This window comes from Falco peregrinus, chromosome 2 (genome assembly GCF_023634155.1).
Source record: "Falco peregrinus isolate bFalPer1 chromosome 2, bFalPer1.pri, whole genome shotgun sequence".
Lineage (NCBI taxonomy): Eukaryota > Metazoa > Chordata > Aves > Falconiformes > Falconidae > Falco > Falco peregrinus.
In genome coordinates this window covers 65814362-65830936 of record NC_073722.1, presented here as the reverse complement: position 1 = coordinate 65830936, position 16575 = coordinate 65814362, and the positions used below count along the sequence as shown (strand labels likewise).

The following is a 16575-nucleotide window of genomic DNA, read 5'->3' as shown; positions in this document are numbered from 1 at the left end:
GTGGGCCGGTGGAAGGACGGACGGACGGAAGGAAGGGAGGGAGGAAGGGTGTCGTGGGCCGGTGGAAGGACGGACGGACGGACGGAAGGGAGGGAGGAAGGGTGTCGTGGGCCGGTGGAAGGACGGACGGACGGACGGAAGGGAGGGAGGAAGGGTGTCGTGGGCCGGTGGAAGGACGGACGGACGGAAGGAAGGGAGGGAGGAAGGGTGTCGTGGGCCGGTGGAAGGACGGACGGACGGAAGGAAGGGAGGAAGGGTGTCGTGGGCCGGTGGAAGGACGGACGGACGGAAGGAAGGGAGGAAGGGTGTCGTGGGCCGGTGGACGGACGGACGGACGGAAGGAAGGGAGGAAGGGTGTCGTGGGCCGGTGGACGGACGGACGGACGGAAGGAAGGGAGGAAGGGTGTCGTGGGCCGGTGGAAGGACGGACGGACGGAAGGAAGGGAGGAAGGGTGTCGTGGGCCGGTGGAAGGACGGACGGACGGAAGGAAGGGAGGAAGGGTGTCGTGGGCCGGTGGAAGGACGGACGGACGGAAGGAAGGGAGGAAGGGTGTCGTGGGCCGGTGGAAGGACGGACGGACGGAAGGAAGGGAGGAAGGGTGTCGTGGGCCGGTGGAAGGACGGACGGACGGAAGGAAGGGAGGAAGGGTGTCGTGGGCCGGTGGAAGGACGGACGGACGGACGGAAGGATGGAAGGAAGGAAGGGTGTCCGGGGCCGGTGGAAGGACGGACGGACGGAAGGATGGAAGGAAGGGTGTCCGGGGCCGGTGGAAGGACGGACGGACGGACGGAAGGAAGGAAGGAAGGGTGTCCGGGGCCGGTGGAAAGAGGGACGGACGGACGGAAGGAAGGAAGGAAGGGTGTCCGGGGCCGGTGGAAAGAGGGACGGACGGACGGAAGGAAGGAAGGAAGGAAGGGTGTCCGGGGCCGGTGGAAAGAGGGACGGACGGACGGAAGGAAGGAAGGAAGGAAGGGTGTCCGGGGCCGGTGGAAAGAGGGATGGACGGAAGGAAGGAAGGGTGTCCGGGGCCGGTGGAAAGAGGGACGGACGGACGGACGGAAGGAAGGAAGGGTGTCCGGGGCCGGTGGAAAGAGGGACGGACGGACGGACGGAAGGAAGGGTGTCCGGGGCCGGTGGAAAGAGGGACGGACGGACGGACGGACGGAAGGAAGGGTGTCCGGGGCCGGTGGAAAGAGGGACGGACGGACGGACGGACGGAAGGAAGGGTGTCCGGGGCCGGTGGAAAGAGGGACGGACGGACGGACGGATGGCAGGAAGGGTGTCCGGGGCCGGTGGAAAGAGGGACGGACGGACGGACGGATGGCAGGAAGGGTGTCCGGGGCCGGTGGAAAGAGGGACGGACGGAAGCAGGAAGGGTGTCCGGGGCCGGTGGAAAGGGGGACGGACGGACGGAAGGAAGGAAGGGTGTCCGGGGCCGGTGGAAGGACGGACGGACGGAAGGACGGATGGAAGGAAGGAAGGGTGTCCGGGGCCGGTGGAAGGACGGACGGACGGAAGGACAGACGGAAGGAAGGGTGTCCGGGGCCGGTGGAAAGACGGACGGAAGGGAGGAAGGGTGTCCTGGGCCGGTGGAAAGAGGGACGGAAGGAAGGAAGGGTGTCCGGGGCCGGTGGAAGGATGGACGGAAGGGTGTCCGGGGCCGGTGGAAGGATGGACAGCAGGATTGAAGGGAGGGTGTCCGGGGCCGGTGGAAGGATGGACGGAAGGACGGAAGGAAGGGTGTCCGGGGCCGGTGGAAGGACGGACGGCAGGAAGGAAGGGTGCCCTGGGCTGGTAGGTGTTTGCACTGGTATATTTGGCTGTGCAGGGGTAGCTCATCAGCCTGATATAAGTACTAGGGGTGACATTATGATACTCGCATCATTTGTGCTTTTACATGCAACCTGTTTTGTTTCTCCTTTGTAGCAACCTTTGAGTACCTGCATGTTTGCATTTCTAACGTAGCAAGCGCTAAGCCTCCTTTGTCCATTTCAAGCTTGTTATTGGTCTAAATCATCATGGACTGGAAAGTATTGTAAGTCCAATTGTGGAAACTTCCAGTGGGATTTTTAAAGACCGCATAGAGTGAAGTTCAGGAGTTGAAGACCCAGGGAACTTTATACTTCTGCCCTTCCTGAAAAGGAAGCAAAATTGAGGTGGTATTATGCAGACAAGTATACTGTAAGGTGTGCTGTAATCTGAAGAGAAGGAAGCTTGTATTTAAAGTAGAAGAAAGTTCCTCCTAGGCTGAGGCTTTGGATGACAGTTGTTGATTCAGAGACAGCTTTTAACTTGGAGATTTAAAGCCCTGGGTACAGGAGGTGAGGGCTCAGCACCAGAAGCTGCTGTAATTTTTCTTAGCTGATTTAAGTGTGTGTAGAATTAATTACTTCACACTTTTTACTCAGTATTTCAGGCAACGTGAGGGGGAAAAATATTATAAGCTTGGGAATAGTTTTTAGCTATTTAATGTAAATTGTTGATTGCTTATGTGAATTAACAAAGCTATTCTGAATTTTTCTGTGTGGGGATGAAAAGATCCCTTTGATATCTTGTAATGAAGTGTCAAAGACTTGGGGAAAAATGTGAGAGAGGGAAAAAAGATTTGTGATAACAGTGATAGTGTAATACTTGCTTGTAAAATACTTTAAAAATTGAATTAATGATAATTGGGAAACTCTGCATGTTGTTTCTTCTTTCATTTTTGTCTTGAAGGCCTGATTATGCTAAAAACATGCCACCTTGGAAGAAATGTGTGTATTACACACATACACTCACAAATATCTGTGTGTTATCTATATACTGTAGGTCTTACATGTACACATAGACACACAGCGTGCATTATGTATTTTTTTCCTCCCAAAAGACCAGATCCTAAGAACGTGAAGGATCTGGCTCTTACAGAAGTTTAGTGCTTTTGCAGCTTGGTTTTAGTGGCAGATCTCAAAGGAATAAAGTAATGCGTGCGTACAGTTGTTTTCAGCATATGTCGTCATTGTTAGAGGAGTTATTGCGTTGTTATTCTGCTTTTACAAAAATCCCAACTTCCTTGGCTAATGAAAACCAACCTGTTTACTATAGTCACCCAAACCTTGACGTATTTACTGAAATTTGTAATGCATCCACCCTCCTTAACAGTTTTTTCTCTCTTATTTTCAGTGAATTTACTGGACTCGCGCACAGTGATGGGGGATCTAGGATGGATAGCCTACCCAAAAAACGGGGTAAGTCTCTGTTGTTGTTTGCTTTCTCTCTCATAAATTATACTAATCGTTTCTATTTGGAAGGTAGACTACTGGGTTTAAAAACTCCCTGGAGTGATTTGTCGGCAATGAAGGGGAAAAAAATAAATAAAACAACAAGCTGTGACTGGAAAAATGGAGCAGTGTGGCTAGGGGATTAATTTATTTATGCAGCAGAGCCAGCCACAAGTATTTAAAAAAACTAAGTGTCAGCCTCCTTACTCTTCCCCTCACCAAGAAAATCCAGGACGTTATTTAAATATTTTTAAAATTATAAATTCCTGTATTTTTCTTCTTGAACCTTTGGAGTGAATGTACAACACAATTTTCTGTGAGTTTTCTTCTGAAACACAGTGCCTGGGACATTGCTGTTAGCTTTAAATGAACAGAGCTGTTCAGAAATACTTCCCAGGCTAACAATAAAATTTTGGGAGCTAATAACACTGGAACAGGAGGTGAGTTTTAAGCACTTTGAAGAGCCTCTGTCCCTTACCATTACCTATACCGAGAACTGAAAGAACCTGGCCTCCTAATTTCATAGCTGAAATAAGTGCTGGAGTTTAGATGCATTAATAACTGCCAGTGTGTCTGCTTGGCCTGACTGCATCGTGCAAGTGGTGATTGCTGTGGCTTTTGGTCTTTGTGTGGGGCATCCTCCATGCTGAACTGTAACAGAACTTTGGTACAGTCTCAAAAGGTTGACTTCTGTGTGGCGCCAAGTATTCCTGTTAGTTCCCGTGAGGCAAGAAAGCATCCCAAGACAGAAATGCTGCACAACTGAGCCCTCCAACAGAGCAGCTCTCAGGAATGCGTTATTCCAGCATTTTAGTCACTGGCTGAAATGGGCTACAGAATTATTTTGGACTCCAGTTGGATTGTAAAAAAAAAAAAATATTTTTTTTTCCTTTTTGAACACACCTTGTTGTTTTTCCTATGGTATGAAGTAGAGTTACTGCATATCCCAATGTCCTTACGGGAATATCAGTAGAAAAATTAGTAGGACTGAGGAGTTCAGAAGACTTCTGAGTCTGTATGTGTAGGTGAGTAAATGAAAAGCTAAATATCCTATGCATAAGCCTCAGTTGTGTCTTTTCATTATTTAGAGAGACCTTTCTATATTTACAAGCTTAGTTTCCAGGCAGCACCTGGAAGTGCATTCATGAATGCCAAATTAGCAGTTACTAAATCAACAGGGAGATTTTTTTTTCCTTAAATTGACTTCTGCAAATAAAAAGTGAATCGGGCAGTTGGCTTTTGAATTTCTGGAAATGTCTTCTTAATCTTTGTTTTCATGGGACATCATAAAGATTCAGGTTAGTCCAATTGTCTCTTTTTCGGCCTAATATATTTACAGTATTTTACAAGTAGTGAGAAAAGTCTTTCCAGACTTACTTCTCTGCCTTATCTGCTCTGGGATCAGCTATGCTGCAGTTATACTCTGTTTGCTTAAGTTTTTTGAAAGATCTACCCTGTATAAATATTTTAAGCAACTCTCACTTCAGGGTTTGAGTTTGGAAAAGGAGGGAGCTTTAACTGAGGTCAGAAATATGCAAGCTGATGTTTTTTCAGGTATTCTCATACAAATTTGATACCTTGGGATGTCCTCTTAGGGAAGATTTTGGAAGGTCCTTGTATCTGTCTGTGCAGTTCCCCATCAAGGAAAGGAGCAGAAATGTCCTAATGTGTCATAGTTCGCAACACTACAGTGTGTAGATACCGACCACGTGCTGAATTGAGTTTTCTGATGCATGGGATTTTATTGTTGCTATTAACAGTATCCTGTAGAGTCTAGTGACTTTTCAAGTACTTGGTAGCAGTTTCAATGCTGATATAGTTCCAACTGAATATATGTTAGTTTTTGAAGCAGCCTTCAGCTCTTCCAGTGTTGCTGCTTTTCCACTTGATTTTTATTATGAATCTTAAGGAAACCTCTTTTTCGTAGAACCACATCTGCTAGAAGTAGGAGATTGCACAGAGGGCACACCTGTTGTTAAAGAAAGCAAGTGTTTAGTCTTTGTAGTTGTATGGGAATGCTTGGGAGAAGTTACCTATGCATCACGAAGGCTCAAGCTGGTAGGTTTTGAAAAAAATGTCCACATTTATTAAAAAAAAAACCAAAAAAATCCCAAAACAAACCAAAAACAACAAAACCCAAGCCAAACACAAACAAAAAAAAAATCCCACCAAAACAATGGAGGTAAGAGGTCCAGTCAAGCCAAATGAACTTGCTTTTGGCAGATCCTTTGTAGGTGTCATAGTCTAAATTTTTATTATAGCTGTGTGCCATGGTAATTCTTGTGTATTAAAACTTTAAGATATTCCATGTTCCAGGGAGGTCCAGCTGCCTGCCTGCGGCTCACCTCATTTTTGCTGAACACAACAGGAAAGTGTGATCTAACTTGGGAAATGAAACCAGCGATAGGTGGGAAGGAGACTGGACCCTCCAGTCTGGAGACAGATTAGACTTAGAGGTAGGCCTGTTTCAAGTCTGTAATTCCAAATAAAGCACTGCAGATACTTTGGTCCCCACAAGGTCGGACCTTGGTCCACTGCTAAACAGCGTGCACCAGCTCTTCTTGTGAGTAATGGGGTTTAGGGGAAGAGAGAGGCACCTTAGCCAAGGGTTGCCTCTACAGAGCTTTGTCTAGCTAGGTGTGCTTACTTGGTACAGGGCTTGGTCACGTCCAGTATCCTTGCAGCCTGGCTGGCCTTCGTTTCCCCATTCACAAAGAAGGTAAGAAAAATCCCTCTCTTCCTTCATATGGAATATTGAGGGACTAGTGGAAATGATGTGACTGAAATGTTGTGGCCAAGCAGGGGTTGAAAAAATGTGTCGCAGTGTGAAGAACCGGTTGTTGTCCAGGAGAAGGTGCTTTCTTCTTTCTGCTGCTTTGCTATGAAGGATTAATGAATTGTGGTAGTGTGGCTTCCTGGCTGCCCCGGGAGGCCTTCCCCGGCTGTGTGGGTTCAGCAGCTTGCAGCAGTTGTGCAGTCAGCTCTTAAACCTGCAGTTGTATCTGTCAGAGCATGAGCAGAGTCCTTGTGAGGTCCGCAAGACCATGGAGCTCAGAAAGGGGACTCTCTCGCTACCCGTGGAGCATGATCAGTGTGGAGATGTTGTCCCTTTCACCGCTCAAGTCAGGAACTGATCCTGTTACTACATGCCAAAGGGATAACTTGGACTTTTTTTTTTTGCAGCTTATGTAAACTTACTTTAATCTGAAGGAGGTTATTGGAATTACCAGAGGCTGTAAGAGAAAAGCCTGGTCCCCCTTACGTAGTAGGAAGCCCTCCAAGCACATCAACTAAAGCAGTCAGGTTTTGTGTTGCGCGCTTTTTTTTTTTTAAAAAAAAAATTAAAGTCTATGCTTGTACAGCAGGTCTGCAAAGTCTTTTACCTCCAGACTGATTCCTGGGGTGCTGCTTAAGGCTACCCAAACTGAGCACATCAGAGGTTTACACATGCATTATATATGGCTGTGACACCAACTAGGTCTGACCTACAGAAACGGATTGCACTGGCCTGTGATAAACATACATTTTTGTCGTATGGAAGCTGACAGAAGTAGGTCCAATGGTAGGTGCTGTGAGAGAAATAGCTGGGTCAGGCTAGGCAGTGTTTGTATTTTCTCCTCTTCTCCCTTGATTTGGCTTGTTCAGTTTTATTTGGTCTGGCCAAGTCAAAATGCAGCCACTTTGAACAATATCCAGGTAACAGCAAAAGTTGCTGATTAAAAGAAATGTTTTCTTTTAGCTGGTTTGATTTATTCAGTGATTATGTCTGATTTTTGGTTTAGTGGCTGTAATAGTGCTGATTTACTTGTCTCAGACCCTCCCTTCTTTCAGGGTTTATTTAAAAAAGTATTTCTTTACAGCTTAGAAGTACTCTTCTCTGTCCAAATCAGTGCCACACACCTGCTTTGCTTTTGTCTAACGGGTCCTCTCCCATCTCCACCACCTCCCGTTGATTTCCCTGACCTTCCTGTAACACAGAACAGGAAAGCCTCTGTGATCCTTGGGGTTTTGGCTCTGTGCTGTGGCTCATTGCACAGCTCCATGTGCTGGGATTATTTTTTTTTATTTATTCTCAGACAGGAAAATAAACATGTACCAAGGAACCTGGTCCTGTGGAGATGTTCGTAATTCTTTATTTGTTGCAGAAAATGAGAGAGCTAGATGACTTCTTCCATGTGAATGACAAGAGGGAAAGCAATTGCCCATGCTTTTGCTCGGTAATAAGGCCAAATACTGAAAGTTGGGTGGTAAATTCAGCCAGATTGATTCTGCAAGTTGCTTCTCATCTATGTAGGACACTGGTGGATTTGACTGTTAATTTTTTTTTATAGTAGCATTTCTGGCGCATTCTTTTGAGCACAGGTACCCTAGGGTGACTCTTTGAAGTTAAAAATAACAGTGGTTTAGATTACTCAGCGTGGCTTGTGAATAGATTCATGTTGCTCTCTGTCGATCTTGGTTCAGATAAAGATTTTATACAGGAATCCTGGATTGAAGGCAGTGTTTGCCCTCGGGGATAGAAATAAAATAAAGGGGGAGGGGGTAGTGAAAGGAGGAGGAGGATTCTTGGCACCATTGAGCTGTGTCATGTAGCTATGATTATAATTGGCATTTTCAGGGCAGTACTTTTGGCAGCCTGTAGGGTTTTTTTTTCCTGCAAGTACTGCTACTCAGCTGTGACGAGTGTAGAAGAGGAGTTGGGGGGGGGTATGATATGGTGGTTTAACCCCAGCTGGCAACTAAGCACCACACAGCTGCTTGCTCACTCCCCCTCAGTGGGATGGGGAACAGAATCAGAATGGTAAAAGTGAGAAAACTCGTGGGTTGAGATAAAGGCAGTTTAACAGGAAAGGCAAAAGCTGCATGTGCAAGGAAAGCAAACCAAGGAATTCATTCACTGCTTCCCATCGGCAGGCAGGTGTTTGGCCATCTCCAAGAGCAGGACTCCATCACATGTAACGGTTACTTGGGGAGACAAATGCTGCAATTGCGAATGTCACTGTCTTCCTTCTTTCCCAGCTTTTTATTGCTGAGAATGACACCATATGATATGGAATATCCCTTCAGTTAGTTGGGATCAGCTGTCCCAGCTCTGTCCCCTGCCAACTTCTTGTGCCCCGCCCCCAGCCTGCTCACTGGCAGGGTGGTGGGAGAGGGAGAAAAAGCCTTGGCTCTGTGCAAGCGCTGCTCAGCAGTAGCAAAAACATCACTGTATTAACACTGATTTCAGCACAAATCCAAAACATAGCTCCATACTAGCTACTCTAAAGCCAATTAACTCTATACCAGCCAAAATCAGCATGTTCTCCACCCCTTATTCCATACCATTTACATCATACTCAGGTCCTGTGCTATGCAATAAATCCTCATTATCCACCGGTCCCCTTCTGTCTTTTGATATAATACACAGATACTGTTCCCTTAGTTTATGGACCACCCTTGTAAAATGTCCACAGAAATGGTTTAGTCCATGACTTTGGGCTCAGTCTGTTGTGGTGGTCACTCAGGGCAGGAGAGGTGGCGTTATGTGGTATGATTGGGCACCAGAGGCAGCTCAGGTTGGGTCAGTGCTGCACTTCCACTGCTTCTTATAAAGCTTGTTCTCCATTGGTTCAGGTGGTGCCTGCTACAGTAATTCCTATAATGTGGAACTCAAATCATGGGTTACGAAAATCTAAAAGTCTTTCCATTACTATCTCCACCCCTGGTCCCTTTGGACCAGACCACAGGGTTTAAGGTTACAGTGAACTCCTTCCCTTGCCCCTGCTCCGGCCTGGATTTATCCCCAGATTGCAGTCCCTTAGGGTTGTACCTGCTCCAAGTGATGCCTTGTCTCTGAGCCATGGTTTTTTTCAGGGGTGCACCTGCTGTGGCATAGACTTATCCACACCTACAGTCACTTTGAAGTGCACCTGCTCTAGTGTGGCATTATCCACGGGTCACAATGCCTTCAGAGATACACCTGCTCCAGTGTGGACTTACCCACAGTTATAGCCCCTTTAGGAGTGAGCCTGTTTGAATGCTACCTTACTTGTAGCTGCAGTGCCTCCAGAGTTGTACCTGCTCTGTCATGGGCTTATCCATGGCTACATGCTTTGAGGTGCTCCAGCATAACCTCAGGCACAGCCACTGATCCTTCAAGGTGTACCTTCTGCAGTGTGGATTTGTCCTCAGTTCCTTCAGAGGTATACCTGCTGTGGCACAGACCATGGCCACAGACACTTCTAGATACATCTGCTTTGGTGTGGATTTGTCTGTGGCCATAAATGCTTTGGGGCGTCCTGCTCCCACATGGACTCATCCACAGGTCACAGTCCCTTCAGCTCGAGCTCACACTGGAGCTCCAGCCTGTGCAGTACGGCAGCACAGGAACAGCAGCGATGCCCTGGCCACCTGCCAGCCCAGGCACATCGCCATCGCTGTTATCAGAGTGTTCCCGAGCACAGCGCAGTAAGATAAGCAGTACAACAAGCAGCAAAAGAAAAAAGCAGCCACTAACGAGCACTGGACTCTAATGCACAGCAAGGCAAGCAAGCCCCATGGCCAGCACAGAAACCTGCCCTTTAATAGCTGAACAGCAATAACAGCTAGAAATTCCAACTAGCACATTCCAATGAAACCTGTTGTTATCTTGAACCCTCTGAGCCCTGTGTTGGATGCCAAAAAGGACTGTTGTGGTTTAACCTCGGCCAGGAGCTAAGCCCTGTGCAGCTGCTTGCCTACCTCCCCTTTGTGGGGTGGGGGAGAGAATCAGAAGGATAAAAGTGAGAAAACCCATGGGTTGACATAAAGGCGGTTGCATAGGAAAGGCAAAAGCTGTGCACACAAGAAAAACAAACTAAGGAATTCATTCACTGCTTCCTGTTGGCAGGCAGGTGTTCAGGCATCTCCGGGAAAGCAGGGCTCCATCACACATAATGGTTACTTGGGGAGGCAAATACTGTAACTCTGAATGTCCCTGCCTTCTTTCCCAGCATTTTATTGCTGAGCATGACATCATATGATACGGAATATCCCTTTGGTCAGTTGGGGTCAGTTGTCCCAGTTGTGTCCCCTGCCAAATTCTTGTGTACTGCCAGCCTACTTGCTGTCAGGGTGGTGTGAGGGGGAGAAAAGCGCTGCTCAGCAGTAATGAAAACATCCCTGTATTATTACAAATCCAAAACATAGCTCCATGCAAGCTACTATGAAGAAAATTATCCCAGCCAAAACCTGCACGTATGCTAACGCAGCAAGAATGCAATTGATACTGCAGCAGGGAGCATAACGGAAATAAGTAGTACCTGAGTAGGTGAAGAATGTATTAATGACACCCTAATCCCCTGCAATTTGGCTGATTTGTTTATATGTACATGTACTAGGATTCCTTAAGGTAAAATGCAGTATCTGTGTATATGTAACCTTCTGTCCTGTGTGACCTTACCCCTGGTTCTTTGCGTGCTTACATGGTCTTCTTTGCTCATAGCCCATGGGGCCACAATGGTGTGTTTTCTTTTCGTTATGCTGCCTGTTGTAGTGTGCCAGGGTGATTCATGTATGCTTGTATAGGATGATTATAACAAAAGAGCTTGAGATTTGGGTCTGAAAAGACATCAGAGGTTAAAAACACAGTTGTGCAGGACCCTTCTGGGAACTGAAGTAAACTGTGTTTTAAAGTAGTCCTGAGTTCATATTTCAAAGTCTGAAAGCCCTGGGGTGAGACTCAAGTTGCTGGAGTTGATGCAAGTAGAGGCACTGCCATGAGAGCTGAATTCGGCCAGCTGACTACTGTTCAAATTGGTGGATTTCCCTGGTGAGTTGGTGGCCTTGCCAGTGCTTGGAGAGCTGCATTTGTTCACAGAGCTTGAATATATCAATCAAAATCTAAACATATCAGCTCTGCAATGGAGATGTGTCTTGTACGGAAAGGCAAATGGAGCTGGGTGTAGCACGGAGTGCTGGACTGGTCCACAACCACCTTGAGGGATGCAGAGAAGAAAGGAATAACATCTTGTCCAGGTTTGCAATGTGTAGAATGAGAAAAACGGGATTTCGTTCAGATAGGCTGATTCAGGTTAAATTTGATGGAAGGTACTTTCTACTGGTGTATCCTTGGGGCAGGTGTGGGGTTTCTTTCACAGGAGGTCTCTGACAGCAGGTCAGACCCTCATCTCTGTTAGTCTGGACAGGGAGAGCTCATCTCCTCTGAAGGAACAAACAAGGTCATCTGTTGTGAACTTTTCTATCCCTGGAAGTTCTGCTGTCTGAAAACTTGTCCTGCGTCCATCTAGGGTGGATCTGTTTTTGTTTCTCTCTGAGCTCTCTGGTTTTTATCTTACCCTTGCTTAAAAACCACATTGCTGTTGCTCATCTGACACCCTGTATTTAAGATCCACTCCTCTGATACCTGCAGTGTGTTAGCTATGGCACGTAGGTGCTTCTAAACCGGAGTGCCTCATGCTAGACAACAGTTCTCATTGAATAGCCTCACCATTTTATTCATGTCCTTTCTCGTATCTTCTTTCCTATCTGAAGTTGAATCTTCTCACTGCATTTGAGAACGCTCTTAAACTTGTTGTCCTGGACTGTCAGCTAGCTGCCCTGTGGTTTTTATGCTGTTGACATGAATCAAACCTTTATTTGGGAGCAGCATCTGGCGAGGCATAAGTCTTATTAAAGATCTAAAATGCCTGGAGTACTCAAAGGTACTGTAAAATAAATTAATACTAGTAAGATTAAGAATAAAGCAAATCTTTATCTCAGCTAGAACTTTATTACTGGAATAATAGGTTACTACCCTGGTCTTGAAAATCTACCACAGGAAAAAACAAAGGCTGATCCTTCAGTATATCGTTTTGTAAATACAGTTGTCAGCATTGAGTTCCTCCGCACAGGCTCATTGGGCAAACAATAATCTCCTTTCATGTGAAAAAGTCTTTTTTTTTTTTTTTTTTTTCTCTCTAGTGTCTAGGAATTACATTGGGGGATAAAAGAGCTTTGAAGAGCTTTATCTTCTAAAACCGTTGTTTTCTCTGTTACTTTTGTGCCAATTTCAGAAATACTGGTATCCAACAGTTAGTAACCCTACAATTAAAATGTATAAACGTAGTGCTGTCGTGGAGAATCTGAAACTTTGCAGAATAAAATATTATCAGTACAGAATGCATACACAACAGCCCAGGGTTTATAAAACATGCATTAGGATTTTATAGCTTATGTTGATGAATTTTTGTAGTATATTACTTACTACTTCGTATGCTAAATATATGTATCAGTGGGTTACTTATCACTTAATTGCATAATCCTTTTATAAGAGTTAAAATGCATTGGTCTTGCTCTTGCCTCATTTGACAGCATATATTTTTGTTCAGGTTAATGGCTTTTTGGGGAACTAAATTCAAGAATGCAGTCCTGTTTGGTTTTCTTTTCACGTTACTTATTCAGGAAAGCCAGCTCAAAAAAACATGAAATAAAATGAATGCTGGTTTCAGAAAGGGAAACACATTGTAGGTTTGTGTAGAACATTTTAAATGCAAAATTGCTGAAAATAGTGTTAAGATGGAAGCTGCTGTTTTGTCTTCGTGACCAGTGGTTGCCTTATGTGTTGCACAGTGAATGAAAACAAAAATTAGAGGGCTTTTTTGAAGATACATCACCTAGCTTATAACCAGTAAGGAGAGCATTCTGTTTGACTGGTGTTTTACTGCAAAGTCCTGATATGTGGCTATTCAAGAAACAGTTCAGCAGGTGAACATCTGAAACTGTTAGAACAAACTTGTATCCATTTTTCAAGTTATTAATCAGAATGGTTCAGGATTTTCAGAGATTGAAAATGGTGGCATCATGATGTTTGTTTGCTTGTCCTGGTAGTGAAAATGGGGTGGTTTTCAGTCGTTGAAGGCTGCATGCACATAAGAAAGGGGAAAGTGGGACAGGAGTTTGGCTATGGAAAGAAATTACCAGTATTTTAGTTGGAAGATCTTTTTGCCTCAAAATGTTTTGGTTTTTATAGTCTTAAGATAAATTAAGAAGTCTTAACTTTGGGGAGAAAAGCATGCTGAGTTACATGATTTAGTGTGTTTGACTAAACGAGGCAGTAATCATGAGGCCCGTGCATTTTAATATTGAAGCTACTGTGGCAAAACAGATCAGAGATGAAGTACTGGGAGTACACACGGGTGCAAATACATCCTTTCAGGGGTTGTGTGTTAACTTTTCTTCAAAGAGAAGTGGAAGCTCCTCTTACTAGCTTTTAGGGTCTTCCCAACATGAATGATGAGGCGCTATTGGAGGGAACGTGGGTGATACCCGGCTATCGGTCATCTCCGCGTTACTGCTGTGACATTGTATGCTGCCAAGTGCTGTGATCGATTGTCTGTACCCCGTGAGCAGAACAGTGAATATAAAAGAATTGCAGAACGTTGGCTGCTGCTTCCCCTGCCTGGTTAGAGGGTTTAGGGAGAAAAAAATACCCAAACCCCCTCAAAAAAATAAAGACCCTGCTGTGCTGTGGGGAGTTGTGAGCATTTAAGGAAGAGAGAAAATACTGTTCCTTATTTCTGTTTCAAGATGGTTTACTGAAAGCACATCAGTGATGTAGCAGCGATTTAGGAGGGAGTGACACTTGCATGTTAGTTTAATCCTCACCTACCCCTGTATGATCTTAGTCATCATGGTAAGGAATAATCTGTGGATGAGTTGATGAGTTGCCAGGTTACTGCAGGAAGGGCAGGATCAGGCCCTGGGGGGTGGTAGGAGGCAGCTTTCCCCTCCGCCCCCAACTGTGGGGGCTGTGCATCAGTGTGTTGATGAAGGAGGACAAGGAATTGCCTGCTGAGCTGTGCATCTCTGGGGCAGCTCCCAGGAGACAGGTGGTGATGGTGAGGAGTAGATTGCAATGGCTGTCTGAAAACTGCATCTGCCAGACCAGGCTGAAACACCCCCAGCACAGCCCTTGACTTGCCTCCTTTTGCTGCTTTCCAAGAAGGAAAGTATTATTAGATACCTGTTTCTTGCCAGAATGTTCTCATAAGCATTTTATTTGTGTATTTTTCTTATTTCTCTTTTGTGTTTATTACTCCAGCAAGTGCCAGGTCACTGCTTTGATTATATTAAATAAATTGATTATATTAAATATAAAAATAAATCTAACAAAATGAACAGTAGGAAAAAGAATTTCGATTTTAAGCAAATGTGTTTAAATTGTTAGAAAAGTTATCCATTCCTGAAGCCTGGCTTTACATTAACACTTGTGCATCTTATTGATTTTGGTGTATATGAACTACCTATATATAGAAACACAGAAAAAGGTGTCCTGTAGATCTGTTACTGTTCTGAAATAAGATAAACCAGAATCTTGTAAAGATGTGTGCCTTCTGTGGATAATTACCCTCCTTGGGATGCTTCCTTGCAGTATCAAAGATGAGAAAATTTGGCTTTGAAATGGGGGAAGGACTGAGCCTTTATGCTGCAAAAATTTTCATTTGACTTCAGCAAAAATATTTTGGGGCAAGTGAGCTGGCCCTCATCTTCAAAGGTCTTCCCATAAAAGCAATGATTCCTCCTGTAATACTGGCAGTCCATAATGCTGTACAGAAGTTGCAGTGGGCAGGAGAAGATAGTGTGGATTATTTCTTAATGTGATTTGAGATGTTGCACCGTTAATCCATTTGCGGTTCTGGTTGCGAGGAAGACCTGCAGGCTTGGTGTTATTCTTGTCCAACTCAGGCTTGGCCCTGCCTTTGGCTCTGAGTTAGGCTAAGAACTGGTGAGTGAAGGCAGGGTGGGAGAGGTGGTGATGGCAGGACTTTGTAGTTTAAATATTTAGTTATTGAAAGTGATCTTTCAGAATCAATTGATTTTTATTTAGGTGTTTAAATTGATGCATGTGTGCCACTCTTAAGGAGTGATCCTGCTGGGATGATATCCCCAAGACCCAGCTCTACCCAGCAGATATCAAGTGGCATGGGAAAATGGTCTCTTTCTGAAAAGGAGGACTTAAAACTTGCTATTTTTTCTTCCAGCCGTTTATAAAAACCAGCAGCTTCTCCATGTGCTGGCAGTCTTCTTCATTGGGACTTTTTTTTTTTTTTTTTTTTGTGGGGGTGGGGCGGGGGGAGTGGTGGTGGTGTGATGTATGGTGTGGTATGTCTGCATATTCAGCCTGCAGACTTGCAGTTATGGTACTGATGATGTGATTCTCCTGGTTGCCGGCTGGAGCCTGGCAGTCATTCCTGGAGTTTGTCACTTCATGTTGAAGGCCATCAAAGTGGCTTCTGCTCTGTGTGACTTTTGATCAGCATTGCTTGCTCTTGGTTTCAGTCAGCAGTAACGGACACCAAAAATGGGGTCTTTGGACTTCTGTTCAGAAACCTTGGGGATGTTCAGTTTTGTCTTATTTTAACATTATTTTCTTCAAAAATTAGGAAGATTCACACAAAGAACTTTGCCGTGGTTTCAAACCTCCAGACTTTGGATGGACAGCTGTTGGGAGCTCCTTGCAAGACATAATTTGAAGCGCTGTCACAAATTGTGGGGCACGCACTGACTGTTTTAGTTGATTGCAATGTAAATGTGTAGTAAGCCCGTAAATCGTAGCCAGTGCTGTGATTACAAATCATTACAATAATGTGAGATTATTCAGTTTGTTGCAAATCCTTCTAGACTACACAATTAGAGTCATAACTACAAGTATAATCTTGTGAGATAAAGTCACTTGATTACACAATCTCCTTCTGGTTTACTGTTTGCTTTATTTTGGTGCCAGATTGAATAACTGAATGTTCCCCTGTAGTTAACTTCAATGGCAGCATATATGCTTTTTGTGTCTTGTTAATTCTGGAGCTTATTTTACATCCTTAAAAACACGGATATTGATTAATACAATAGTTGGGCAAGGCCCTGATGATTTCGGTTCTAGTGCTGGGAAGATCAACCTAAAAATGATTAAGTTTTGGAAAAGAATTGCTAGTTCTGTCAATCACTATAGATGTCTTGTCAGAGGATCAGAAAATAAATGAGTTGTGGTCGTTGATATGTGGTGTTAGGTGATGGGATAGGTGACTGCGAGCAGGTTGGTGCTGATACCAGAGGAATTTTACCCGTGCGCTTAACTGTAAAAGTTGCAACTAGGTATCCATGACACCTCCAAGCTGTACCACCCTGTGTGCTCGTAGAACACTGCGTTGTATAGTTTAGCTACTAAGTTGCTAAGATCTGGTCCGAAACCAAGACATAAGCCAAGAATGCTGAAACAGGGCCAGAAGAAGAGAAGGTCATGAAAAGGATGAGAAGAGGAGGAAGATGATGATGAAGAGGATGAAGAAAGGATGCCGATGT

At 44.9% G+C, this 16575-nt stretch overlaps 1 protein-coding gene across 11 annotated transcripts in view; it reads left to right on the top strand.

Annotated features, from left to right (window-relative positions):
• Positions 1 to 16575, top strand: part of EPHA5 (EPH receptor A5) — a 211653-nt gene that overhangs the window by 16278 nt on the left and 178800 nt on the right. For all 11 annotated transcript variants that reach the window (XM_055796937.1, XM_055796936.1, XM_055796933.1 and 8 more), the window contains exon 2: positions 3161 to 3225. In XM_055796937.1, coding sequence (XP_055652912.1) covers positions 3161 to 3225 — 65 coding nt within the window. The remainder of the gene's footprint in view (positions 1 to 3160; positions 3226 to 16575) is intronic.